Source organism: Polyodon spathula, chromosome 5, assembly GCF_017654505.1.
Source record: "Polyodon spathula isolate WHYD16114869_AA chromosome 5, ASM1765450v1, whole genome shotgun sequence".
Taxonomy (NCBI): domain Eukaryota; kingdom Metazoa; phylum Chordata; class Actinopteri; order Acipenseriformes; family Polyodontidae; genus Polyodon; species Polyodon spathula.
In genome coordinates, this window is record NC_054538.1 from 43851307 (window position 1) to 43879277 (window position 27971).

The following is a 27971-nucleotide window of genomic DNA, read 5'->3' on the forward strand; positions in this document are numbered from 1 at the left end:
ATGTTGTGGATGCCCTTTTTGTTTTAGAAACCGATTCCCCTTTCCCTCCTGCTCCGTAGGCCACGGAACATCCGTAGCAGCAGCGCGCTGCATCAGGGCCCGGAACTCCTCCCTCTGAGATGTATGCGGGAGGGACGGTATGCAGCCCCCTGCTGTGGCCTGCCCGACCGAAGTGGCGGGGTTGGACGCGTCCGACCTTTAAGCTGTGGATGACAGCTTGCCAGGGCTTGGGGGTCTAGATGAGGCCAGGGATGGAGGGCGGGAGTGGGAAAGCTGGGGCTGCCTGGTAGTAGGGGCAGTCTCCCCTGAACCTGTAATAAGGTCTCCAACATGGTCTGCTGGGCTCTCACGGCCTGAGGATTGCATCCTTCCATGCCCCGAGAAATGTGAATCCACTGGGGAGAGGTTTGTCCTTCTGCGCTTGGTTCTTCTAGAGAAACGTTGATAGGGGGAGCAGTCCAAGTCTCCTGCCAGTGCCCTGGGTGGTGGTCTGGCCCAAGACATCTAACACAGGTGGGGTGCCCATCCTCCTTCGGGAGCTTAGCTGCACACTGATCACACAGGTGAAAACCAGCGGAGGACCCTGAAGAGCGCACCAACATGGCGTGGGGGTGTCGGTGCCGAGGTGGATGCACTGAAGGCGTCGGTGCTGAGGTGAGCGCGGATGGTGCCGGGCTGTTGTGGTCAGTGTCGAGTCAATCAGCGTCGAGGTCGGTGCCGAGGAAGAGCGCGTCGGTGCCGAGCTGTTGTAGTTGGCTCCGAATCGATCAGCATCAGGGTAGTTGCCGAGCTGTTGTAGCCGAGTCAATTGGCGTCAGCGCTGAGGAGGAGCGCGGTAAGCACTAAGAGAGCCCAAGGCTGAGAAGGGCACGTAGGCCTGAGCTGGATGGTAGCTGGAGCCGAGTCAATCGGCATAGGGATGGCGCCGCAAGCTCGCGGGGTCACCCTACAGCACCACAATAGCTCAAATGAATCAGAAAACATGCTGTTATTGTGACCCCCTATTTTAAACTACACGAGGTAATGGAAGAGAGAAAAAAAGCTTAGCGCCAATCTCTGTAGAGGGGTTGAAACCAACTCTAATCAGAAGAGTCTACCGAAGCGAGACTAAGGCAACTAGCAATCTCAAAAACACTTGTAACAATGTAGCTTACAGTAACTAATCCAATTTGCAGGTAGAAACCGTACAAATGAGCCAATTTCCAGCACAAAGAGAGCACAAGGCAATATATGTGTTGTCTCAGTGAGGTGAGCGAGAAAATGGCGATATGCTACTGTGAGGACGCCCCTCTTCAGCAGGAGATGGAAGGGACTTCCTCCTCACAGCAGGGCCCTGATAGGGCAGCTTTTTTAAATATATGCTCAGTGCTTGACGAAGTCAGAGAGGCTCTTTCCATTCGATAACGGTTGTCATTCCACTTGAAAGGGAACCGTCAGTTTGGACAAGGCAATTCTGCCTTCGAGTAAAGGAGTTTGCCTAGCTGCAGCAATAAAAAAGCACAAACGTGAAAATCCATTGCACGGCCGTGAGACTCTCAAAACTGTCAAAAAACCATGAGTTTCGCTGGTAAACCTTGAGACTTAACATCCATTAAGAACGTTTTTCCTCTAATATCTTTATTTGTGTTTCCTTTCCTAAACCATGTCACTGTTCAACGTAATAATTAAAAGAACAAAATTCGCCCAGACAAATTACATTCTTCTTACACTGGCTAACCATGTACAATTAAAGCTTACCCTTGCCATGATTTTGTTTTCAATATTTCTTCCCTGTTAGATGCGCGTGCACATTTTGTATTGACGTCTGTAGTCCAGATAAGACGTGCGCGCCCTTACAGGAAGAACGATTCCCAGGTTACAGTGTCGAAATGGCTGCGTTTTCGAATTTGCACAAATGTGTAGTGTCACAAACAGGAAAACACACAGCGACTGTTATCTTCTTACATGGCTCAGGTTCAGTTTTTTCTTTTACTTTGAATTTAAGGTTATCAGTGTCGTATGGGTGTAAGAAAAACTGTACAGTTTTTGTCATTTAATTTAAACTGTTGAGAGTGTCAGTGAAGTTCAGTTTTGCTCCGAGTGACGCAATCTGTACACAAAATTACTAAACTACTTTTGAATATGTTACGATATTAAACACAGACTAAATGTTCTGATTACAGATCATATGACTTTATTCAGAATTAATTTTGTGTGTCAATATATTTCGCAGAAGAAATCCAACCATGTGTAGTTATTTGGTATTTACCAATACTTATTATTAAAAATAAATAAATAAATAAATAAATACAGGTTGGTCGGATAGGCACATCGTGAACCTGTACTACTGCATGTTGTTGCTGTACAGAAAACATGCTGTTATTGTGACCCCTGTAATTTAATACACTGCTCCCTCTCCGCATTTGTAAATTCTGTCTCATTTTGAATACGCAAATTCAATTCCATTTTGTTTATAAAAAGATACCAAAAAATGCAAATATAGGAGTATTTCTCAGCTAAACAAACATGTATGTTTGTATTTTAGAATGCTAAAAGTATACAAACTAAGACAAAAAGATATTGTTTAAATAATGTCTAGATAGAACATTTTAATTCTGATACCCTCGATGATTAAGTCATAACTGTTGTTTTGTCTTGGGTGCATATTTTACAGTATATGATCAAAGTATGTTAGTTAATGAAGGGTCTGTAAAACTCAGAACTTACCATAACTCAGAAAAGAGAATGACAACCATTACCGAATGGGAAGAGCCTCTCTGACTGTCAATCACTGAGCATATATACAAAAGCTGCCCTATCAGGGCCCTGCTGTGAGGGGGAAGTCCCTCCCACCTCCTGTTATAGACGGACGTCCTCACTGTAGCACATTGCCATTTTCTTTTGAAAACAGGTCAGCTGGGGACACAACCTCAAAGGGTAATGGTTGTCATTCTCTTTTATGGGAACCAGGGTTATGGTAATAATCTAACGTTCCCTTTCAATTCAAAATGACAACCACTAACGATTGGGAAAGCTGTACCTAAGCTGTTGTAGCTCCAGATTACCGACAGTACAGTTCCCTGGCGAGAGCCTCAGAGCCCACATGACGCCTAAGGGCATGCCACCTGCAACACTCTAGAGCCCAGAGAAGGTCTTGTTCAGTTTGTAACATCAAGGAGGTAAAAATGCACAAATGTCTGACTACCTGTCCTTGTAGCAGCATTGCGTAACTCATCCAAGGAGGCTCCATGAAGGAAAGCCCACTATGTTGCCTGGCCCCTGGTGGAATGGGTAGTAATGTCCACCTGGTTATGGGGAGTCCATACGCCAGGCGTATCGCATTTGTCACCCAGTGCGCTAGACGTTGCTTCGATAGGGCTTGACTTCGAGAGCGGGACCCATAGCAGACAACCATAGCTGGTTGGATGCCGTCCTATCCAAATAACAGCGCAGAGCCTGAACTGGCATAGCATGTGTTGTATACGGTCCTCCTCTGACTCGTGCGGGGGAGATCTGAAAGTTTCCAAAACCATTGATTGGTTAATATGAAATGAGGATACCACCTATGGCAGTGAAAGCCATAAATGTGTCATCGATGGACAGCACGTGGAGCTCACTTACTCGTCTGGCAGACGTAATGGCTATTAAAAATGCCACTTTCAGTGAAACAGGGCGCAGTTCTGCTGGTGCCATGGGCTAAAATGGGGGACCCATAAGGGCCTGCAGTACCAGTTCTAGATCCCACTTGGGGACCATACTTTTCATGGGAGGACGAAGCCTCCGAGTCCCTTTAAGAAATTGCACTGCCAGAAACGTGCCCCAGGGGACACAGAGTCAATTTTGTCATGGCACACTGATATTGCTGCCAGGTATACCTTCAAAGTGGATGCTGATTTCCCCCGTTAAACGAGTGTTATAAAAAGTTAAATATCGTCTCAATCGGGCAAGTCACCGGATCGTGACCTTCAGCAAGGCACCAGTCTTGGAAAACTTTCCATTTGTATGAGTTCTGGGGTCTATTGCTCATCACCCTAGCAGACTGTAGTTTTTTTACCACTGCATCTGACAAACGTCTGAATAGATGGCTGCGTTCAACAGCCAGACCCAGAGTTGGAGCTGGGCTGGGTTCGGGTGCCACAATAGCCCCTCCACCTGGCTCAGGATGTCCTTGCACAGAGGAAGCTGCCACTGCTGATCCGACGACATGTCAAAGAGAAGAGCGAACCAGGGGCGTCTCGGCTATCTGGGTGCAACCAGCAAAACCTGTGCTCTCTCCACCCTGATCCTCTCTAATGTCAGTGGTAGTAATGGTAGTGGAGGGAACGCATACAATAGCCCCTGTGGCCAGGGGTGAGCTAGTATGTCTTCTCCCAGGGGGCCCCCGTCTCTCTCCATGGAGAACCACAGGGGGCAATGAGTGGACTTGGCTATGGCAAAGAAGTCGACTCGTGCAGATCGAAACCTCTCCCAAATCTGTTTCACCACTTGAGGATGCAGCCTCCACTCCGAGCTGTCTGGAGGTCTTCTGGACAGGAGGTCTGCTGCCTTGTTATCCACACTGGGGAGGTGAACTGCCGTGAACTGCGTGCAAACTAACCAATCGTCCAGATAGTATAGGATCCGAGTACCCCACAGCCTGAGTGGAGGCAGTGCTACATCCATGCACTTTGAAAATGTGTGGGGCGCCAGCGAGAAGCCAAATGTATCCACTGGATACATCCAGTGACTGCTGTGAATAGTGCAGCTGCCAACAAGGGAAAGACCTTGTGACAGCATGGAGAGACAGCTGACAGGAGGAAAGAAACCCCATTGGGGCTGGCAAGGGTTAGCTACCCTGGTCGGCAGTATCCAGCTCTATGTTTTCAAGGTAAACAGGATGCTGGAGACACCCGCCCAAGGCTTCTAAGAAATTAAAGAGAAAAATACCCCTAGAGTCTGCGAGAGCTGGGGCGGAAGATGACTCAATGTTGGATAACACCGTTAACGACTTAGGAATGGAAACAGATATGAGATTGGAGAGTACTTGACAAAAGACTTGTTCAAGATCTGCAGTTAGCAAAGACATGGAACTCTAGGTTTGTGTCTGCGGCTGGATCAAGGCGACAACGGTCAGGGGTTTGAAGATTCATCAAGGGAGAATGAAATGCTTGAGAGAGAAGGGACAAGGGCCTCGCATTGTCAGTACTTCTTACGAAGTCAGTCAAGTCAGTCGAATGAACTCCAGTGACAGGAAACAAACCACAGTTCACAGGATATCAGCACCCCTGTCATAGACGTGAGGAGGACTTGCGTGGATTCAACTAGTGAAGAACCTAATGATCCTTGCGAACCCGGTCAGACGAACCAGCGTAAGAGAGAAAAGAACCTCAACTGGCACAAGCCTGGAGTTAAATGGCCAAGAGATTGTGAGAAAACTGTGTGGGACACAGTAAACACCGACCTCTGTTTTACTTTGGAAAGGTTAAATGGAACAGTTGAAAAGCTGGATAAATTTGGGGACATCATCTACGCATATGGAAGTGAGAGGTTTGGGATTGAAAAAAGGAAGGAAAAAGTACAAACTATTCCTGGAAAGGAGGCAGTTAAAGAAGCAATGGAAAAAAGCAGAACAAAGTCAGAAAGAGGGACTCAAATCTGTTACAAAGATGTAAAAGATAGGCTTGCAACATTGCGCAGAGCTGAGTGCCTACGGAAACGCTACAAAAAGAAAGAACATGCGAGAACTAACTTTTATAAAGATCCATTCAAATTTGTAAAGAAGATATTCACCAGCGAGAAAAATGGCAGACTAAAATCATCTAAGTTTGAGCTGGAGAGATCTTTGGAGGAAACACATACAGATTCAGAAAGGAAGGAGTCTATGTCAATTCTTCAGACATCCCACCTATCAATCCATCCGAATACCAAATGGAGGACTGTGCACCTAAATGGAAAGAAGTAGAGCAAGCTGTGAAAATAGCAAGGGCATCATCATCTCCACGGCCTAATGGAGTTCCATACAGAGTGTACAAGAGTGCATCTGGAGTTCTTCGAATCCCGTCGAAATTGATGAAAGTGGCATGGGAAAAACAGTTTTTACCAAGAGCATGGTGCCAAGCAGGTGGAGTCTTTATACCAAAAGAAAAGGATTCTACAAGCATCGGTCAGTTTCGTCCTGTTTCCCTTTTAAACATAGAAGGCAAGATTTTCTTCAGCATTATTGCTCAGAGATTGTCAACCCACCTATTAAAGAACTGCTTCATTGACACGTCAGTACAAAAAGCAGGCATTCCAGGTTTCCCAGGATACTTAGAACACATCAGCGTAATCTGGCAACAAATTTAATCAGCAAAAAAGGAGAGGAAGGAGCTCCATGTGACATTCCTGGATTTGCCTAATGCATATGGTTCAGTGCCACATGAACTTCTTTGGGCAGCATTTGATTTTTTTAGCGTACCGATGACAATAACAAATTTAGTGAAAACCTACTTTGGAGATTTACAACTTAGTTTTTCAACTTTTGAATTCAGCACTACATGGCAATGCCTAGAAGATGGAATAATGGCAGGATGTACCATTTCTTCACTGGCTTTTACCATGGCAATGGAAGTAATTATAAGGGCATCAAAATGGGTAGTGGGAGGAGAGCGCTTGGCTTCTGGAATGCGACTACCACCAATTCGAGCATACATGGATGACATGACAACAATGACTACAACAGTAGCCTGCACTAGTCGATTATTGGGCAACTTAACCAATAATATTGAATGGGCACGAATGCAATTCAAGCCCACTAAATCAAAGAGCATCTCTATAATTAAAGGTAAAGTAGTAGATAAAAGGTTCAGCAGAGTGGGACTTTATGGTAAAGGAATACTGCAGCTACCAATCTCTGCTCTAACCGAGGAGTTTAAGTGTGCCAAAGTCTGACTGGATTTAGTGGGATTGAATTACATTCGTACCCATTCAATGTTATTGGTTAATTTGCCCAATACCCAATCCGTACAGACTATTGTCATGTCATCCATGTATGCTCGAATTGGTGGTAGTCGCATTCCAGAAGTCAAGTGCTCTTCTTCCAATATGTTTAATTAAGGGGACAGGTGGAAAAACGCAAAGTGAAAACAAAATTGAGATAGAAAAATATTTTGGTGAAATGTAGCTTATCGTTTTGCTAAGGTAATCGCTGAGGCTAGTGTAATTTCGACTGGATACACAACTTGTTTTCAACTTGTATTATCTAGCTAACTAGAACACATATGAAACCTATGCATAGATAGCGGTGATAAATTGTTTAATAAAGAACTGTGTAAAGAAAGAGACAGAGTAGATGCATTTATTTTAATGCAGGGTTGGCTATATCGACTACTACTTAGAAACCTGCAGCTGCAGATGCAAGTAATGAATTAGTTTGTAGCAAAGGGAATTTACGCATTGTTTTGCTGCAAAATCTAAAACAGTCTGTGCCTATAGAAAGTCTACACCCCCTTGAACTTTTTTCACATTTTGTTGTGTCAGTGCCTCAGAGTTTTATGCATTTAAGATTTCTTTTCCACTTGTCTACACACCATACTCCACACTGTTAAGGGGAACACAGTTTTTATTGAGAAAGAAATTATATATTAAAAATAGAAAACTGAGAGATCATAATTAGATAAGACTCCACCCTCCTGAGTTAATGAATGTTCGATTGGATTTAGGTCGGGGCTCTGACTGGACCACTCAAGAACATTTACCTTTTTGTTCCTTAGCCACTCCAGTATAGCTTTGGTTGTTTGCTTTGGGTCTTTGTCATGTTGAAAGGTGAACTTCCGACCCAGTTTCAACTTTCTTGCAGAGGGCAGCAGGTTTTCCTCAAGGACTTTTCTGTACTTTGCTCCATTCTTTTTTCCTTCTATCCTGACAAGTGCCCCAGTCCTTACTGATGTGTTATACTTATTCACAAGGATGTAAGGGCTGAATAAATGCCAGTCTCCATCTGGAGCGTCCTGTTTGTTATGGATATTTGCTTTTTACTGCCATCAGCAACTCCATCCTCAGTAATTTCTGAATGTTTTAATTTCAAATGATTAAGCATTGAACGTATAGCAATTTTGTCACCCAGTTCCTCAAAATACTTCCAAGCATGACTTCACTTTGTTACTTTGTTTAGAGATGCCATTTTATTAATAAATATATAACAAACTTCAGAAAAAACTTTATTACTCCGTGGAGTTGATACCATACCACGCCCATTACAGGATGAAAAACAGAGTGCACCAATGAAGTGCCAGATCGACTGAGAATAAAACCTGTGCCAGTGTCAGTCTTTCTGTTGCACCAGTTAGAAAAGCTACTTGGAGGCAATTGGGTAACCCTTCCGTTTTACTCTGGCTGCACAGCAGTCGGATACACGACGGACTGACTGTATATGATAATAAATTACCAAAATTAATACACTAAAAAAATATGCGTTTGGTAAAATTTGTCATATGACCGATTATACATCTACAGTGGCTTGCGAAAATATTGACCCCCCCTTGGCATTTTTCCTATTTTGTTGCCTTACAACCTGGAATTAAAATGGATTTTGGGGGTTTGTATCATTTGATTTACACAACATGCCTACCACTTTGAAGATGCAAAAACATTTTTATTGTGAAACAAACATGAAAACTTGAGCGTGCATAAGTATTCACTCCCCCAAAGTCAATACTTTGTAGAGCCACCTTTTGCAGCAATTACAGCTGCAAGTCTCTTGGGGTATGTATCTATAAGCTTGGCACATCTAGCCACTGGGATTTTTGCCCATTCTTCAAAGCAATACTGCACCAGCTCCTTCAAGTTGGATGGGTTCCGCTGGTGTACAGCAATCTTTAATACCACAGATTCTCAATTGGATTGAGGTCTGGGCTTTGACTAGGCCATTCTAAGACATTTAAATGTTTCCCCTTAAACCACTTGAGCGTTGCTTTAGCAGTATGCTTAGGGTCATTGTCCTGCTGGAAGGTGAACCTCCGTCCCAGTCTCAAATCTCTGGAAGACTGAAACAGGTTTCCCTCAAGAATTTCCCTGTATTTAGCGCCATCCATCATTCCTTCAATCTTGACCAGTTTCCCAGTCCCTGCCGATGAAAAACATCCCCACAGCATGATGCTGCCACCACCATGCTTCACTGTGGGGATGGTGTTCTCGGGGTGATGAGAGGTGCTGGGTTTGTGCCAGACATAGCGTTTTCCTTGATGGCCAAAAAGCTTAATTTTAGTCTCATCTGACCAGAGTACCTTCTTCCATATGTTTGGGGAGTCTCCCACATGCCTTTTGGCGAACACCAAATGTGTTTGCTTATTTTTTTCTTTAAGCAATGGCTTTTTTCTGGCCACTCTTCCGTAAAGCCCAGCTCTGTGGAGTGTATGGCTTAAAGTGGTCCTATGGACAGATACTCCAATCTCCGCTGTGGAGCTTTGCAGCTCCTTCAGGGTTATCTTTGGTCTCTTTGTTGCTTCTGTGATTAATGCCCTCCTTGCCTGGTCCGTGAGTTTTGGTGCGGCCCTCTCTCTCCAGGTTTGTTGTGGTGCCATATTCTTTCCATTTTTTAATAATGGTTTTAATGGTGCTTTGTAGGATATTCAAAGTTTCGGATATTTTTTTATAACCCAACCCTGATCTGTACTTCTCCACAACTTTGTCCCTGACCTGTTTGGAGAGCTCCTAGGTCTTCATGGTGCCGCTTGCTTGGTGGTGCCCCTTGCTTAGTGGTGTTGCAGACTCTGGGGCCTTTCAAAATAGGTGTATATATACTGAGATCATGTGACAGATCATGTGACACTTAGATTGCACACAGGTGGACTTTATTTAACTAATTATGTGACTTCTGAAGGTAATTGGTTGCACCAGATCTTATTTAGAGGCTTAATAGCAAAGGGGGTGAATACATATGCACGCACCACTTTTCCGTTATTTATTTTTTATAATTTTTTGAAACAAGTTATTTTCTTCATTTCACTTCACCAATTTGGACTATTTTGTGTATGTCCATTACATGAAATCCAAATAAAAATCCATTTTAATTCCAGGTTGTAAGGCAACAAAATAGGAAAAATGCCAAGGGGGTCAATACTTTTGCAGGCCACTGTAGTATATTATTCAATGTTTAACCACTTCTTTGGAGTTTATATGTTTAAACACTTATTTGCCATCCCTAGCAAGTTAATCTATAAAGAAGTAAGTTTTTTTTTAAAGCAAATTTGTACTTTGTGTTACAATATTTCCTTATGTTTTTAAATGCAATCCATAATCTTTTTTTTAATTTTTTTTTTTTTATGTTAGGTGACAGTGGCCAGGGAATCCGAACATGGATTTGTGATGTGCTGAAACAAGATCTTGCTTTTCAGCATATACGAGTAATTTATCCAACAGCACCTTTAAGGTATGTGACCAGTAGACTTCGTAATGCTGTTCCAAATTCATAATATAGGCTTATCCTATGGATGTGCATTGATTTGAGAGAAGAATAACTCAAACCAGAGATGCACATCTTTTGTAAGGGTAATTGGTAATATTAAAATAAAACTGTATACAATTGAAACACTAGAAGACAAATTAGCCCAGGTGCAATGGATACATTTAATATGCCTGGCAAGTTTTCCTAGATCTTGTGGTTAAGCTGGAATTGGAGTGACATTTACTCCCTAGTTTGTCTCCCATTGTTACATCTCGTCCAAGCCATACCTGGTAATAAAGGGACCTATTTATGAAGTAAATTAAATTAACAGATGTGCCATTTTGCTGAATTGGTTAATCTATATGTGAATGATAGATTTTATGTAAAATTGCAACAGTGAGTGGGTTGATGATTGTGAGTTTGGAGATTTTTATATTATTATGGCTACTATTATTCTACTGTTTTAGTGATATGATCAATAATTCCCCCTTACTAGTGGGACAAAGTTAAAAGGTGGTATTTAGATATGCTGCAGTTTATAATTAAAATAGACCCTTTCATATTGTTCAGCTTTTTATATAAGAATCCCAACCGTAAGTGGCCTGACAATAGAGGACATGCTGCCACTTGACCAGTATTCATTTTAAAGTTTAACCCTCTCACTGTTTGCAGAACATGCACTTTTATGGAACTTCACCAGACAGTTGTCCTCTTTAGATACTTCCTAGCTGGTCCATGTTGCTTGAAAGCCTTGGTTTTGGATTTCTGTCCAATTCACCTCAGAAGAGATCAGACTCTTCTTCTTCCTTGGGGGGGAGAAGAAGCAGTGGAGGATGAGGAAGTTTTCAGCCTGGGTTACTTTCGCAGGTGTTTGGTCCGCTCTCCCTTGGCCCAGAGCCATAGGGTGAGGATGCAGCCACCTCTCTAACAGAGGGTGATGTGGAAGAGCGCTGAGCAGGAGTAAGGGGCGCAGAGCTCTCCATAGAGCTGTGGGATAAACGTTTCTGTCCAATTCACCTCAGAAGAGATCAGTTAATGCAAGTCTGCTGAATAGTGTCTTTAATAACCAACTCATGTTTTTAGTTTTTGTTAGACATCCCTATTTTATAACAATTTACCCTTTGTGTACAACAGGGCACACAAGTTAAGTTGTTATGAAGAATGCAAACAGAGAAAATGGCAGGGCTCCCAAGTGGCGCTCTGCATGAGTGCAGGATGCGCCCTAGCCTGGACGTAGCCGGTACGAGTCTGGGCTATTCCACAGCTGACCGTGGATGGGAGTTCCCAGGAGGCGGAGCTCAATTGGCTGAGCGTCGCTGGGGGGTAGGGGTCTAGGTCGGCCAGGGTGTCCTCGGCGCACCAACAACCCCTGTAATCTGGCCGGGCGCCTGTGGGCTTGCCTGTTAGCTGCCCGAGAGCTGCGTTGTCCTCCTACACTGTAGCTCCTGGGTGGCTGCATGGTGAATCCGCAGTGTGTAAAGAAGCGGTCGGCTGACGGCACATGCTTCGGAGGACAGCGTGTGTTCGTCTTCGCCACTCCCGAGTCAGCGCAGGGGTGGTAACGGTGAGCTGAGCCTAAATAATAATTGGCCATTTTCAAATTGGGAGAAAAATAAAAATAATTGGCAACGACTAAATTTATTACAAAAAAAAAAGAAAGAAAACCGTGGCTAAATATTTATTTAATCCATCTTTAGCCATCACTAATTAAAGCCAGACTCTTAACTTTTACAATGAAACCCCCAATGCCTTTGGTAACTGTGTGTATTAAGTACAAAGTCTGAGAAATGTGTTTGCTACTGTGGTTGTTAATAGCAAAATCACACAGGCTTCTTGCTATTTGCTTGTACATTTAGAACTGACTGCATGGGCTATAAACAGCTGGGCACAATCTGATTGTCCAATCTATAATAGTTACACCTAACCAGGAAACATGATGGTTTGATTATTTCAATTAGTACATAACAAATACTTGCATCTCTGTCAGTGTTGAATGAAGCATAATGCAATTCCAAACAAATTGTTGGTCAAAAAAGGTTTTAACGTTACGGTTGCTGGCTAGCCTGTTATTTTCATTAACATGTAAGTACGGTACATCTTTTTTTTTTTTTTGCTGTGTTTTTCATGCAAATAAGCATTTTAGATCTCTTGTAAAATGTCACTTAATCTATCTAATTAGGATATTTGCTTAACAGCTGGGTAAATAGCTTGTCAAGGACTATTGTTTCCTCTGTTTGATGCAATAATACAAAAACGTGTGTGTTGCTCTTATTTCCCCAACTGCTGGCTTTTTAAGGTTTCCTTTTTTTCTGGCAAAGCAATATATGTGTTTGTATTGCCTTCTTGTTTTTCCAGCCAGAAAGTTATTCTTGAAACATCTACTGGGAAAAACCACCTGTTACCAGTACTTGAAAGTATTGGATTTCTTGTGTTAAATTTGATTGAACACTGCTCTGTTGATTAATCAAGAACCATTTTTAATTAGCTGCCCAACTTTACAGCTTTGTGTATGTACCACAATTGAGGAAACAGACCCAGATTTTATCTCTGCGGAAAAGAAAACAGAAATAGTAACATGGCTACATCAGTTTTCCTTTCCAGGCTTGATGCATGAGTTAATATTGGCTCTTGATAAAGTCATTATTTACTGTTGTGTAATTAGGCAAGTACAACAGCAATCCCAAATCTAATCTTCGTATATACTTGAATTTTCTATTTATTTTTTTATTATTATTTATATATTTATTTATCTGGAGTCAATTTTCTAGTACAGCAAGTTGAAATGGTTAGATTAAAACAATCTTACGGTTGTTTGTATTTAGTTTTACATTGAAAATACAAGTGCATGTTTATTTAAATTTAACAATTGATTTTTGAGCTGTATAAAATATATAGGCTACATTTTTGCAATGTGAAAAAAGTACATCTGTTTAAACATGCTGTTCAGGAACCTTTCAAATCAAAGGGTTATAAAAATAACTTGTACTCAATATACTGTACAATACATTTGTAAAAAAATGTTTTATTTACAATGATTTTACACTGTAGTTTAAGTTATAAATAAAAAAGTTACATATAGTAAACACATGCACACATTTACTGATTTTAAATAGTTACTCTAGCCAATTCACAATTCTTTAAAAACACACAATTTTTTTTTTATGTTATTATGTTAAAAATCGTTATGTTATTATTGATGTACCAAAGCTGCTCGATGAGCCTGTGACGCAGTCATTGCCTGTACCCGAGGAGATGCACTGTCACACTCCATGTCCTCAGACGGAAACTGTCCGCCCGCCTCCTCAGAGTCGGCGATGGACAGTGTGTCCTCTTGTGGCCAATCTACGCTTGTAGCCTCCTTGGGACAGGTGGGTCAGGCAATGCTGAATGTTCCCACAGTAATTCCACGATAACAGTTCCATGGTAGGAAACAGCTGCCCAGAGCTTTTCCATTTGCTCAGTGTCAGCTGATCACTTGGAATGGCGACTCTTCTTCTTCCTTGGGGGGGAGAAGAAGCAGTGGAGGATGAGGAAGTTTTCAGCCTGGGTTACTTTCGCAGGTGTTTGATCCGCTCTCCCTTGGCCCAGAGCCATAGGGTGAGGATGCAGCCACCTCTCTAACAGAGGGTGATGTGGAAGAGCGCTGAGCAGGAGTAAGGGGCGCAGAGCTCTCCATAGAGCTGTGGGATAAACGTTTCTCAAGTGTGGGCTTGGAGAAAGGTGCACAAAACTCGCACAAGCAGCCGGTCAGTTTGGTTACTTTAGCACCAGGTCGGTATGGTATGGAACCGTGTCAGTTCCGTACGTCTGCTGTGACTTTAGCACCAGGTCGGTACAAGGACGGTGCCGGTGCAGTACGGGTCCGGTACGGGTCCACCGGTCTGCAGCCACCGTGGATGGCAAGGTACAGGGATGCCCACCTGTCACTGGCAAAACCACTCAGTCAGTACCACACATGAAACTGAGGGAAGGCTGATTGCTAGAATGGTACTAACAGCCTTCATAATGCATCAAGATACGATTGAAGAGATTGCAAGCAAACACAACTGAAGCAAGTATCAAGGTCCTGTGCAGTGTTCCTGAGCCCAGTGGCTGCTCATAAGGCACATGTGCTATAGCACCATGTTGCAGACAAGCCTGTGTGTAGTCGCTGTAAAAAACTTTCCCAACAAAACACAGTTATATAACAGTTAAACAAATATAGAACAAGAAATAAAATAACTCCAGACTGAGCTATGCAGCCAACTTATGTTGCTGGATCCCTGGGAAGAAGCGACTCAAGCACCTGGCTTCACGTGGGGCACAAGGCCGCAGCGGGATGTAACAAACAACAGGCTGTAGTGCACACAATGTGCGTCATTAGTAAAAACTATTACAGTGATTAGTTTAATATCATGTAAAAACACAATAATGTGAAAATATACACACACACACACACACACACACACACACACACACACACACACACACACACACACACACACACACAAAAGCAACAAGTACTTATCTGAACCAGGATCTCTGATCAGTTCAGTCTTGAAAGGAACAGTGACACTGAGATCATTGAGCGCAGTCTTGTTTTGTTTTGTCGGGGGCAGGCCGTCACAGGCTACTTGAGCATCTTTGGCACATCAGTATTCAGGTTTTGGGTCTTTAAGCAGTAAATACCCATATGGTAATGGTTACATTTCTTACTTGAAAGGGAATCGGATGTTATCACCTGCTTCAGTGAGACCCTGCACATCCAGACTTGTTCGTATTCGTTTTAACCAGGAGATTTACCCGTTGAGACAAGGCCTCTTTTAGAAGGGTGTCCTGGAAAGCAATATAGGACAAATACAAAGAAAACACAATAAAAACATGTGTGGTTAAAACTTAGTCAGCAGCATACAGAGATCTAAGAATAGAGTAAGTAGGGCATGTCTGTTTTCTAATGTGGACTGGAGGTAAAGCATTGGCAAGAGGTTCTAAGCAGTTCCCGAATACGATATTTATAGCCAGAGAAAGACACATTTTCAAATTCCATCTTCAAACTATGATGGAAAGAATTCCATGTAAGGAGTTAATAAGCAAAAGATAATTATCCCAAACATTTTGAAAAATGGACATTTCAAAAAGAGCTTTGAAACAAAGTAAGTTATAAGTGTAAATAGGCTGTGTGGTTCAGTGGTTAAAAAAATGGGCTTGTAACCAGGGGGTACCTGGTTCAAATCTCAGCTCAGCCTCTGACTCATTATGTGACCCTGAGCAAGTCACTTAACCTCCTTGTGCTTCGTCTTTCGGGTGAGAGGTTCCTGTGAATGACTCTGCAGGTGATGCATTCTTCACAGACCCTAGTCTCGTATCTTGTAAAGGGCTTTGTGGTGGTGGTCCGCTATGAAAGGTGTTATATAAAAAATAAAGATTATTATTAATAAAGAGTTGTCAGGATGTTAACAATGAATAGAAAAATTTCAGGCACATTATTTAAACAGTTGTAGCAACGCATGGGGATGTATAACGCTATGTTTTTCAGAACCATGCTACTTCTACTTACTCTTTAAAAGTAAAAATACTGTAGCTAAAATAAAATGTCGCTGCAGTATTTTGCTGTTTTTGATTGCTAAGTTAAACCCAATCTCTGGTTGTTTGCTGGTTTTGACAGAATCTGGTGACATCTGTGTTGAAGATTTGTCCAATGGCAAAATAACCTTAATAAAATGAGAACAAAGCCAATATTAGAGCCTGTAATGCATTGAGCAACACACATTCATAGCTACACACATTAACATGTTTACTTTGTTTATTCTACCAAGCAGCAATCAAAGGTACAAATACTGAACATACTATATAAAGTTTTTTCAAACATAGGGTCAGTAAAAGTAAGCCTGGAAAGGTGTGTCAAGGTTCAATTATAATTGCATTGTAACTGGAATTCATTACAAATTACAATTGTAATTGACTCTAGGTCTGACCTCAGTAGATCTCATCTGGATATCACCTCACTTTATGTTTTTACTCCAGTTGTGGACCCTATGTCAGCTATGTCAAGAAAACACTTTGATGACCACAGTTTCAAGTTACACAGAGCTACCAGGACCAGTCTTTGTTAGATGCGGTGTGGTAATAAAATGAGTGCTTGCTTGCATCTGACATCATTGATTCAAGTGGAAGGATGTTTTAGTTGTTGCATTCACCCATTGTACCACTCAAATATAAATATTCCTTTATGTTTCCATCACAGGCCATACACCCCAATGAAAGGGGCTCAGTCAAATGTGTGGTTTGACAGATACAAAATTTCAAATGATTGCCCAGAACACCTTGAATCGATTGACTCCATGTGCAAGGTGCTTGGGGATTTGGTTGATGTGGAGGTCAAAGCCGGTATTTCCAAGAACAGGATACTAATAGGTAAAGTATTTTGATGTATTACATTTTATGTAATAAAATATGTATTTTTTTGTGTGTAATTTTGGGTCGTGTTAAAACAAAACAAAAAAAAAAAAAAGTCTTTTTTTTTAATAATGTGTTTGTCAAACTATACCTTTTTGTTTGTTTGTTTGTAAAGCCGGTAATTACTGTATATAAGCAAATGTGCATTTGGAAGCTTTTCAGACACAGTGCACCAAGTCAGCAAGATGGTTTACTCTAGTAACAGTTTGCCTATAGTTTTAAACGTGGTACTAAACTTTTTCAAATGTTTTAAAGACATTGGCCAGGTTTTCACACAGTTTAGAAACAAATTCTTTCTCCACTGTCATGACTTATGTGGCGTAGCAGCACATACCACACACGTTCTTAATGCTATAGGAAGTGCGTGTCTAAAACACTGTACCACTTTAAAAGGGTAAATCACCTTCTCACGCTAAAAAGTCATGCAATTGACCAACAACTCAAGTTTTTTTTTGCATGGAAACATGTCTGAAAGCCATACCTTATGCACACAAGACTTCATCAGTGAAAATCTATACCAAGCAATCTTTTATTGTCTGAGATCTGCTGGAAGTAGCCCAGGCAAGCTTATTTGAGCATACAGTAGACCTACATTAAGTATTTTTTTGGTTTTATATGTGACACCATTTATTCAATATTTCAAATGATTTGACTCGTAAAACAATAATGCTTTTATAGTGTACTTGTTTTATAAGCTTTATAAGGTAAAAAAAAAAAAAAAAAAAAATGTAGCCCTTTGCAGTAAATACATAAATAAGGAAGCTCTTTGCAAAGCACAGATATTGTTTTCCCTCTTACACTTTTGTGGTCTTCAAGTTTGGTGATCGGATAGCTGATTGCTTTAAGCTTAGACTCTTCTGTCCCTTAGCAATAAACTGCAATACACTGTACACTAATCTTAGGTAGCATCTATAATGGGTACCTACAAAGGACAAAAAAAAGTCCCGTTTGTACCCCAAAATGTATTAAATTAGCTGGGAATTAGTTGCCAGTGGCTTTATTATTGCTGCGGGCTACCGACAGCACCAGGCTTGAGTGACACATATATATATATATATATATATATATATATATATATATATATATATATATATATATATATATATATATAATCTAGAATATCTCCGGACAGAGGCCTGTACAAAATGGGGCAAATGAAAACGTACCTGTGTGTGTTGGGTTCAACATACAATTCAATGGTTCCCATGGGAAAATATAAAACATACGAGATTAATAAATGTTTGCTTAATTGGAATAATGAATAAACTACATTTTAAAGTGCACTTAATTTAAAAAAATGCAAGCTTACTCTTAAAATAAGGTTAACCTAAATCAACAACATTAACAAACTGGTGTATCAAAGGTACAGCACTGTAATTCTTAGCAGTAGTGGCCTCTAGTGGTGAATGTGAGTACTGCACAATTTACCTGGGAGCTGGTCTCTCAAGATGTATATTGGCCATATTAAATATTGAGTATTGGGTATATGTTTAAATGTGTTTTCTTGAATGTATATGGTTGTTTGGGGTAATGTGCTGATGTTTTATTTTGATGTATGTGGAACTGATTTATGGGTCATAAAGGAGGGAGTTTATATAACTTTGTTTTGGGACAGTACCCCTTTAAATGGTTAACAGTAACTTATCTGTGGATGGGGTTGGTGCTTATAAAAGGCTTAGAGTCTAGCCTTGTGCATTGAGCTCTTGCTATCTGCATGCTGATCGAACGTATTGTACAAGGGGCTGTCTGTTGTGCTGCTGTTTAAAGTGTGATTGATATTTATATACACCATGTCTGGGTTTTTGTTTGGTTTCCCTTTTCCCTTTTTTTAATTATATTTTTTTGGTGGCCAAATGAGGCAGGGTGCACTCTACAGTTCTTCAACACAACCTCAGAACTTAGTGGAAACCCAGTTTAAGAAAGCTGCACGATTAGGGATGGGAGGGTATGAAATTTGCATGGTATGATGGCCTTTATAAAAAATACCGTGGTAACCTTAATATCACGGTATACATTATGCAAGTTATCAAATAGTCTCAAATGAAGAAAGACTAATGAAAATCATTTAAATTACTGTAATTCACAAAAAATGAAACCAACAAAACACACTTCCTTTCTCGGAATGATTTAAACATTTGGTGTTTAGTATTTTACTATACCAGATAACTTGGTACGTTTCTTTTTTATAAAGACAATCAGAATAATTAAAAAAAAAAAAAAACCTGAAAAAAACTAAAGTTGTACACTCTCAATGTTACAGTACAACAGTATTGGATTTATTATTTGCTCAAAATGACGCGGTGCTGTAGTCTGTTAAAACATTTTAACGTTTTTAAAGAAATTGTTTAGCTGATGGTGAAGAGAATTGGGAAATGATTGATTTTTTTGCTTAAAACACAAACATATACCCGTACAGGTTATTATAGAGCAGAGATGAGTCGTTTATTTTTTTCAACCGGATAAAAAATATGTATAGCAAAAAAAAATATATATATTTTAATAATAAAACGTGTTATTGGATTTACATTTACGACACTGCACAAGTAGCTGCACAAAAATATTTCTTTGCTTACCTAAGAAAATTGGAATACTGTTACAATTAGTTTAAACAAGGCTATCCTGCTGCAGTAGCTCAGATTTCCGCAGTTCTGCACAGTGCTGCACAGAATCTCGGAGATGCACTGTAGCCATCACTCAACACCACAGAAATCTATGCAGATTCTGCATAGCCCAGGACAGCTTTGAAATGTTATTGCGGTAGGCTAGCTGCAGCTGTGAACCAAAGGGACGATGCAAAGATCACGAGTGACCTGCTAATCGTAATGTAAATAACCACTAAAACTACTGCTGCCACCGTGTAGCGGAGGCGAATGCCATTTTATTATTATACAATGAAGCCATGAACAGCCTTGTCAACGCTAGAGTAAATAAATAAATCGATTATTAAAAAAAAACAAAAACAGAAAAAAAACATAATGTACTAAATCCGTGATAGGTGATGTATAGTTTTAGAATAAAGTTAATGTTTATCTATTACATTAAATTGACTGTTGATAATCCAGACAATTATTGCATATTGAAAATGTGTTCTGCGCTGCAAGGTTTGGAGAAGGCATTTCTCTAAAAGCTGCGTGTGACGTCAGAAAGACAGCAGCAAAGAGCAGTCGATGCAGGAAGCTGTGGGTATAAGAAAGCAGCAATTGAAACGTTTATTCTGTGTCGTTGACCGTTTCTTTCAAAACCATTATCAAAATACAGTCAGTTCACAAAAAGATCTTCCTCAGACACTTTGCTAAGGCTGCAAGTGCCATCGCCTGATTTAGAAGAAGCGTGTTTGCAGTTGAAATGCGTTAACCGGTGTATAACCTTATTATGATAATTGCGGTTTAGAATAAAAGAAATGGTGTTAATACCGTAATGTAATGTAAAACCGGTATAACGACCCATGCCTATGCACGATATCAGTCGTTGCTCAAGGCCAGATTGGAATATTTCAATATACCCTCCCATGTTTTAATATTAATTAGGTTATTTCCATTTGGAAGGTGAATTTCTCAGGCTAAAAGAAAACTACATGGAAACCCACACTACCTGAAAGGTATTACCAAAATAGCGGGAAAAAAACTTATTTTTCTTTTTCCATGGAAACCCGGCCATTGAAAATACTTTCTCAAAGCATTGTCATTGAATTTAAGTTTCTTTTACTATTTTTTAATTAAGCACTTTTGAGTGGCATAACAGTTATGGATAATTAGGAGGTACATAATACCAGATATGGTTAATTCTAACATATAATTTCAAGAAAAAAGTATAAACCATTTCTTAAAACTAGATTGGCTGGACACAAAAAACACAAAATTCTCCTACAGCAAAATGATACATAAAGCACATGTTCATGCTAGACACTATTGAAATATTATCTTCTTAAATCATAATATTTTGCCATTAACTATAAATACTTCTTGAAGTCACTGTGTGCATTACAAATATTATTCAATATTCACCTAGAGACCTCTCTGGGACTGACTGACGAATTGCAGATTTTTCCATGGAAAATGAAATGCTTAAAACCAGGCTTTTGTATTATTATTTTGTTTCTCTTTAGAAGTGGGGAACCACATGAAAGACTCCTTGCCTAATATTCACATGCGCTCCAGCTGACCGTAGTGTCAAAGATAGCTCTTGTGAGTAATGCTAGGCTGTCGTGCCAGCATGCGACTGTGGGGGGTTCTGAGTCTTTGTTTAATCATTATAAATCATCTAGTGTGTTTTTCAGTACCGGGTGTAGGTGTTTGGAAGTAATTGTACCCCTGTTTGTGAGACATAACAATCATAAAAAAGAACTATATGAACAAAATGTAAATATTTTGTTTGACATCATGTAATCAAAGAAACTACCAAAATTATATTGCAAGTGTCTACCGGAAGCCATTATAGCAGTAAACTATTTCACGTTAGATTTTTCAATTTGTCCGTTTTTTTCATCACGCATATGGAAAGCTACTAAGCAGTATGCTATTCAATATGTTAACGTTACGTTAATCATCAGGTTTCATTCGATTTTATGAAACAGAATTTGTTAATTTTAGCCATATCTTTAGTCACTGATTTCTAGTCAGACTAAATAATGTGAACTCTCATTCTGACCCTTTTTTGCAAATGTTACTCAATCTGTGAAACAATTTTGTTTGGAAAAGCTTACAAGATGGCAGCAAGGATAATTTGTGGACGAACTTTATTATTTTTTAAGTTGACTTTTTAGGTTTATCTCTTGATTCTGAACATGTCATTCTACTTAACACATAAGTTAAACACCAAAACTTCCTGTTAATGAAATTACAGTAACCTTTTAGTCATTTATGATATCTGTTTTATAGACATATTACTAAGAATCTAAAGGCCGGGACACACATGAGCGGTGCGATGCAGTCGGCTATCAGGTAGAATTTTACCGCCGCTGTCTGCTTCACAAACCAGAGCGATATAATAACATCGTGTCGCTGAGAGGGGCCGCTCAAATCAAATCCAGAGTGATTTTTTGTAGCTGCCACGCGGTACTGATGGTGGATTAACTAATCACAGTCAAGTGGTGACAACATGTGTTTTACAGGAAAAATTATACTGTTAAAACTGTTGTCAACTGAGGTGTTCCAGCACCATGAAGTGTTTGATCCCTCCCATATTTTCTACAAGGACAGTATTTTATACATTGCTCCTGATAAGCGTCCTTCCTTTAGCCAATTTGATACTGTTATTACTTTATTTTTTGTAATCATTTCTGTAGTTCACTACTATAGATGACAACATAAAAAAACAACATATAGATGAGAGAAAAACAACTTTGATAAACAAAGTAGTGTTTTTATTTTGTAGATTATATTGGGGGCATTATAGCTGTGGCCAAAAGTTTTACATCACACCCTATAGAATTAACTATTTTTGGGGGGGTGGGTGACAGAGAAAGAATGAATCTTGGCGCCGCCTATGTGTGTTCCGACCTTAAAGGTTGTCATTTTGACATAAAATCCATGCATACAGGACTATTCTCAAAAATGTTTACTTCAAATTAAAGGCTTGTATAACTGTTTCTGAATTTTACATTTTAGTAATTAGTATTTTGTCTTGTGTGAAAATAGGTATTCTGTGATTCTCTTAATACAAAGTTACAGATCCTTTTCACATTTTTACATTTCCTAACTCCAATTTCTAATAAAAAAGTAAAGGTCAACAATGTTTTTTTTTTTTTTTTTAAGGAGGTTTTTCAATGGGAGGAGCCATGGCACTGCATTTAGCTTTTCGATTTCATCCACAAGTAGCAGGTGTCTTTGCTTTATCCAGTTTCTTGAACAAGGACTCTATTGTTTACCAGGTAAATTAAGTTATTAAGGTGAGAATTTACTCTTACAGGAGTGGATTCATCTGGTACTTGGAAAGTTTCTGAATTGTCTGATTCCTTGGTGTAGGTGCTTTTAAAACCTAGATGCAAGACTGTTGATTCAGAACCCGTTGTAAGGGTTTATAGTCATGACCCCTATTTTCACCGTCCTATCATTCCACTAGCACCGGCAGTCTAGTTTTAAGGTGGAACACAAATAGACTGGCCTCTTGACTATGTCTTCCTACTTCAGTACTATAAAGGGCTCTAGGTAATTTACATTTACACTACTGGAAAATACAGTGATCTGATTGAATAATTAATATTCCAGTATGGACCAACATACTTCCGTTGCATTTTCATCTGTTAAGGTACAACAGTATGGAGCAGCCCTCTCCTTTTTGTTTCATTGCTCTACAGAGATGGTGTTTTGTATTGGCATCCCTAATACACACACACACACACACACACACACACACACACACACACACACACACACACACACACACACACACACACACACACACACACACACACACACACACACACACACACACACACACACACACAGTACCAGTCAAAAGTTTGAGTACACCTGCTTGAAACCAGGTTTTTCATGATTATCTATGATTTTAACTGTATAAACTTGTCTATAAACACTTAATATTTCATTATATGATACATGTACTTATATAAGCTGATAATCATAAGTGAATTGCATTCAAAAATGTAATTTTTAAATGAAAATGTAAATCTTGTCAATTTCAATGAAATGGTCACCCAAAGCAAGGGGATTTCAGTCTGAAGCCCAAGTCAGTTAAAAGTCTGAAATGTATATAACACGGTGTTAGAACACCGGCCTAAATATAAAGGTGTCTTTGTTAGATGTTCTCTGAGTTAACTAGCATGTTACCTAATTAACCTTTTGTCACCAATTGTTGTTAACAGGTGAGGGTCCATGATTACTATAAATATAGGTAGCATAGGCACAAGTTTGTCATTCCTGAATGTAAGGGAGCAGAAAATGGCCAAATATGCTCAGTTAAGCAAAGAAAATAGACAGTCTGTAATTACTTTAAGAAATGAAGGTCAATCTTTAAGACAAATTGCAAGAACTTTGCAAGTGTCTGTAACTGCTGTGGCCAAGACCATCAAATGATTTGAAGAAACTGGCAGTCATGAAGACCGAACAAGGTCAGACAGGCCAAGGGTGACCTCAGAATCAGAGAACAAGTTAATTCAAGTCACAAGTCTGCGAAACCAGCAATTAACTGCCCCTGAAATACAAGCTCAGCTAAATGCTACTAGAAGTACAGATGTTTCAAAATCAACTGTTCAGAGGAGATTGCGTGAAGCTGGCCTAACTGGAAGAATTGCTGCAAAGAAACTATTGTTAAGAGTGCAGAATAAGAGGAAGAGACTTGCCTGGGCCAAAAAACACAGAAACTGGACGTTTGAGGAGTGGAAGTCGGTCTTATGGACCAATGAGTCAAAATTTGAAATATCTGGGTCCAACCGCAAAGTATTTGTAAGATGCAGAGATGGTGAGCGCATGAGTTCTGCATGTGTGGTTCCCACTGTCAAGCATGGAGGAGGTGTCATGGTCTGGGGTTGTTTTGCTGGTGACAGAGTTGGTGATCTTTACCAAGTCCATGGCAAGCTCAACCAGCATGGCTTTCATAGCATACTTCAGAGGCATGTCATTCCATCAGGATTATGGCTAGTTGGGCAGTCCTCCATTCTTCAGCAAGATAATGACCCAAAACACACCTCAAAATTGTACAAGAACTATCGGTGAAGAAGGAAAGTGAAGGACAACTCAATCTAATGACCTGGCCTGGCCAATCTCCAGACCTCAATCCCATAGAATTTGTATGGGACGAACTGGACAGAAGAGTCAAAGCAAAGCTACCCACAAGTGCCCTACATCTCTGGGAATTGCTGCAGAAGAGCTGGGAAGACATGTCGGGTGATTTCCTGCTGAAACTTGTTAGTCAAATGCTTTGTGTTTGTGAGGCTATTATTAAGGCAAAGGGTGGCTATTTTGAGGAATCCAAGATTTAGAGACAATTTTCAATTGTCTTGAACATTGCTTTGATACTCCTTATGTCTTGTTTTGTATATTGTAACATGTGTTTTCATTTTCAAGTATTTACAGAAACGTATACGACGTAAAGCATTCCCTAAAAACCTAGTTTCCAGCAAGTGTACTCAAACTTTTGACTGGTACTGTGTGTGTACTGTGTGTGTGTGTGTGTGTGTGTGTGTATATATATATATATATATATATATATATATATATATATATATATATATATATATATATGGAATGCCACGGAAGGGAGCCAGGATGAAGTTCACCTGGCTTATAGAATTAATGAGTATCACCTGCCTGTGAGTGTCAGGCAGGTATTTAAACAAAATAAAAGGTCATTTTCCAGTCTGTGTGAAGAGAGGCTGTCATGGTGAAGAGAACTGTGTGAATGGAGAAATGTTCCTTATATCAGGTTGTTCACTATAACAGGGTTTGGCAATTTGCTGTATCGGAATGATGAAGAAACACCCAAATTAAATTGAACATCTTTATAGAACATAAGAACATAAGAAAGTTTACAAACGAGAGGAGGCCATTCGGCCAATCTTGCTCATTTGGTTGTTCGTAGCTTATTGATCCCAGAATCTCATCAAACAACTTCTTGAAGAATCCCAGGGTGTCAGCTTCAGCAACATTACTGAGAAGATGATTCCAGACCCTCACAATTCTCTATGTAAAAAAGTGCCTCCTATTTTCTGTTCTGAGTGCCCCTTTGTCTAATCTCCATTTGTGACCCCTGGTCCTTGTTTCTTTTTTCAGGTCGAAAAAGTCCCTTGGGTCGACATTGTCAGTATCTTTTTGAATTTTGAATGCTTGAATCAGGTTGCAGCGTAGTCTTCTTTGTTCAAGACTGAATAGATTCAATTCTTTTAGCCTGTCTGCATATGACATGCTTTTTAAACCCGGAATAATTCTGGTCACTCTTCTTTGCACTCTTTCTAGCGTAGCAATATCCTTTTTGTAGCGAGGTGACCAGAACTGAACACAATATTAAAGATGAGGTCTTACTAATGCATTGTACAGTTTTAACATTACTTCCCTTGATTTAAATTCAACACTTTTCAGAATGTATCCGAGCATCTTGTTGGCCTTTTTTATAGCTTCCCCACATTGTCTAGATAAAGACATTTCTGAGTCAACAAAAACTCCTAATTCTTTTTCATAGATTCCTTCTCCAATTTCAGTATGTCCCATAGAATATTTATAATGCACATTTTTATTTCCTGCGTGCAGTACCTTACATTTTTCTCTATTAAATGTCATTTGCCATGTGTCTGCCCAGTTCTGAATCTTGTCTACATCATTTTGAATGACCTTTGCTGCTGCAACAGTGTTTGCCACTCCTCCTATTTTTGTGTTGTCTGCGAATTTAACAAGTTTGCTTACTATACCAGAATCTAAATCATTAATGTAGATTAGGAATAGCAGAGGACCTAATACTCCACTGGTTACCACACTCCATTCTGAAGTATCTCCTCTAATCAGTACTTTCTGTTTTCTACATGTTAACCACTCCCTAATCCATGTACATATGTTTCCTTGAATCCCTATGGTGTTCAGTTTGAGAATTAATCTTTTATGCAGGACTTTATCAAAAGCTTTTTGGAAATCTACAGTATACAGTAGTTGTTTCAAGACAACTTCACATTGATCAACATTTAAACTATAAAATAAAACAGTAAAGAAATGAAAAAAATAAAAAGTACACTTACATGCTGAATACAGTAATTACGTACCCTTTCTCTTGAAAAACGTATCCAGTGTAGATGGAGTCATGTTCCCATGCTTTTCTCAGTGCCTGATGTTTCAATCTTGTTACCTCCTGTCACAAAGACGGCTGTAGTGGGTGTCGTCAGACCAGAACCAGGAACCAACAAATAAATAACAGAGAGGTGGAGTTTGGTGAAGCTGAGCGAGTGGTTTCGTTCAGCATTTAATAAAAAGTTGTACAAAAACACTGACACCAAAATAGGACACTGTATTTGCGGCCAAAATAAATAGACCAACAAAACGAGTAGACACTAACAAAACAGGGTGGATGAACGCTACACAAAACAAGTACGGTGCTGGTCCTTCCAGCAATCGTAGCAATTGATATAGTTTACTTTACATTTCTCTCTCTCCCGTTCTCTTTGACTAGGCCATTCCAGAACCTTGATTTTATTCTTCTTTAACCATTCTGAAGTAGATTTTGATCTGTGCTTTGGATCGTTGTTGTGTTGGAACGTCTGGTTGCACTTTAAACCAAGTTTTGTAGAGGAAGGTTTCAGATGATTGGCCAATATCTTTTGATATGCTGTGGAATCCATTTTACAATGTATTGTAACTAAATTTCCTGTGCCATTAAAGAAAAAAACAGCCCCGTAGAAGGATATTACCACCTCCATGCTCTTTTGTACCGCCTCACCAGACTTTCTTCAAACGTAACTTTCAGCATGACCGGCTAACTTGATTATTGTTTCATCACTCCACAGAACCTTTGATCAGAACTCATATCCATCATTCAAATGCCGTTTTGCAAACTTAAGTGATGAGTTGTCTTGAAAGAACTACTGTATGCTGTATAAAGATGTTCAATTCAATTTGGGCATTTCTTCATTATTCTGATAAAGCAAATATTGTAGTGAACAACCTGATATAATGAACATTTCTACAGGTCCCAGGGGGGTTCATTATATTGAAGTTAGACTGTGTGTGTTTGTGTATAGATTTATTGTAGACCATGCTGTGTCTTCCTGCTATACTGAAACTGGGACAGGTGCACATACAGGAGGAGATGAGCTTTTCTAAAATGTTTTATCAGCAGAAATATTTAAAAGTTTAAAAGTTTTTTAAATAAGAAATTAAATAAAACCATAAATCTAAAGTATTGGATTCTCTGCAGGTACTCCAGAACAGCGAAGCACCTCTTCCTGAACTTTTCCAGTGCCATGGAAAGGCTGATAATCTGGTGCTATACCAGTGGGGTGAAGAGACCAATGCTTTGTTAAAATCTTTAGGAACGAGAACTTCATTTCACTCTTTTCCAAATCTATACCATGAGCTCAGCAGGCCTGAGCTGGAACAACTGAAGTCATGGATTTTAAAAAAACTGCCATAAAATGCTGAACAAACTTTTGTAACCAAACTCACTGGAAACATTAATAAAGTTGAAGTTGAGTAAGGAACCCTGGGACATTTAGATG

General features: G+C 39.8%; 1 protein-coding gene across 1 annotated transcript; it reads left to right on the forward strand.

Annotated features, from left to right (window-relative positions):
* The first annotated feature begins 1823 nt into the window (after positions 1–1823).
* On the forward strand, positions 1824–27967 carry lyplal1 (lysophospholipase like 1). Its single transcript, XM_041250633.1, has 5 exons — positions 1824–1953; positions 10267–10366; positions 16605–16774; positions 22570–22685; positions 27671–27967. The coding sequence occupies exons 1-5, from the start codon at positions 1869–1871 to the stop codon at positions 27884–27886; spliced, it is 687 nt and encodes a 228-aa protein (XP_041106567.1). The 5' UTR covers positions 1824–1868; the 3' UTR covers positions 27887–27967.
* The last annotated feature ends 4 nt before the right edge of the window (positions 27968–27971 follow it).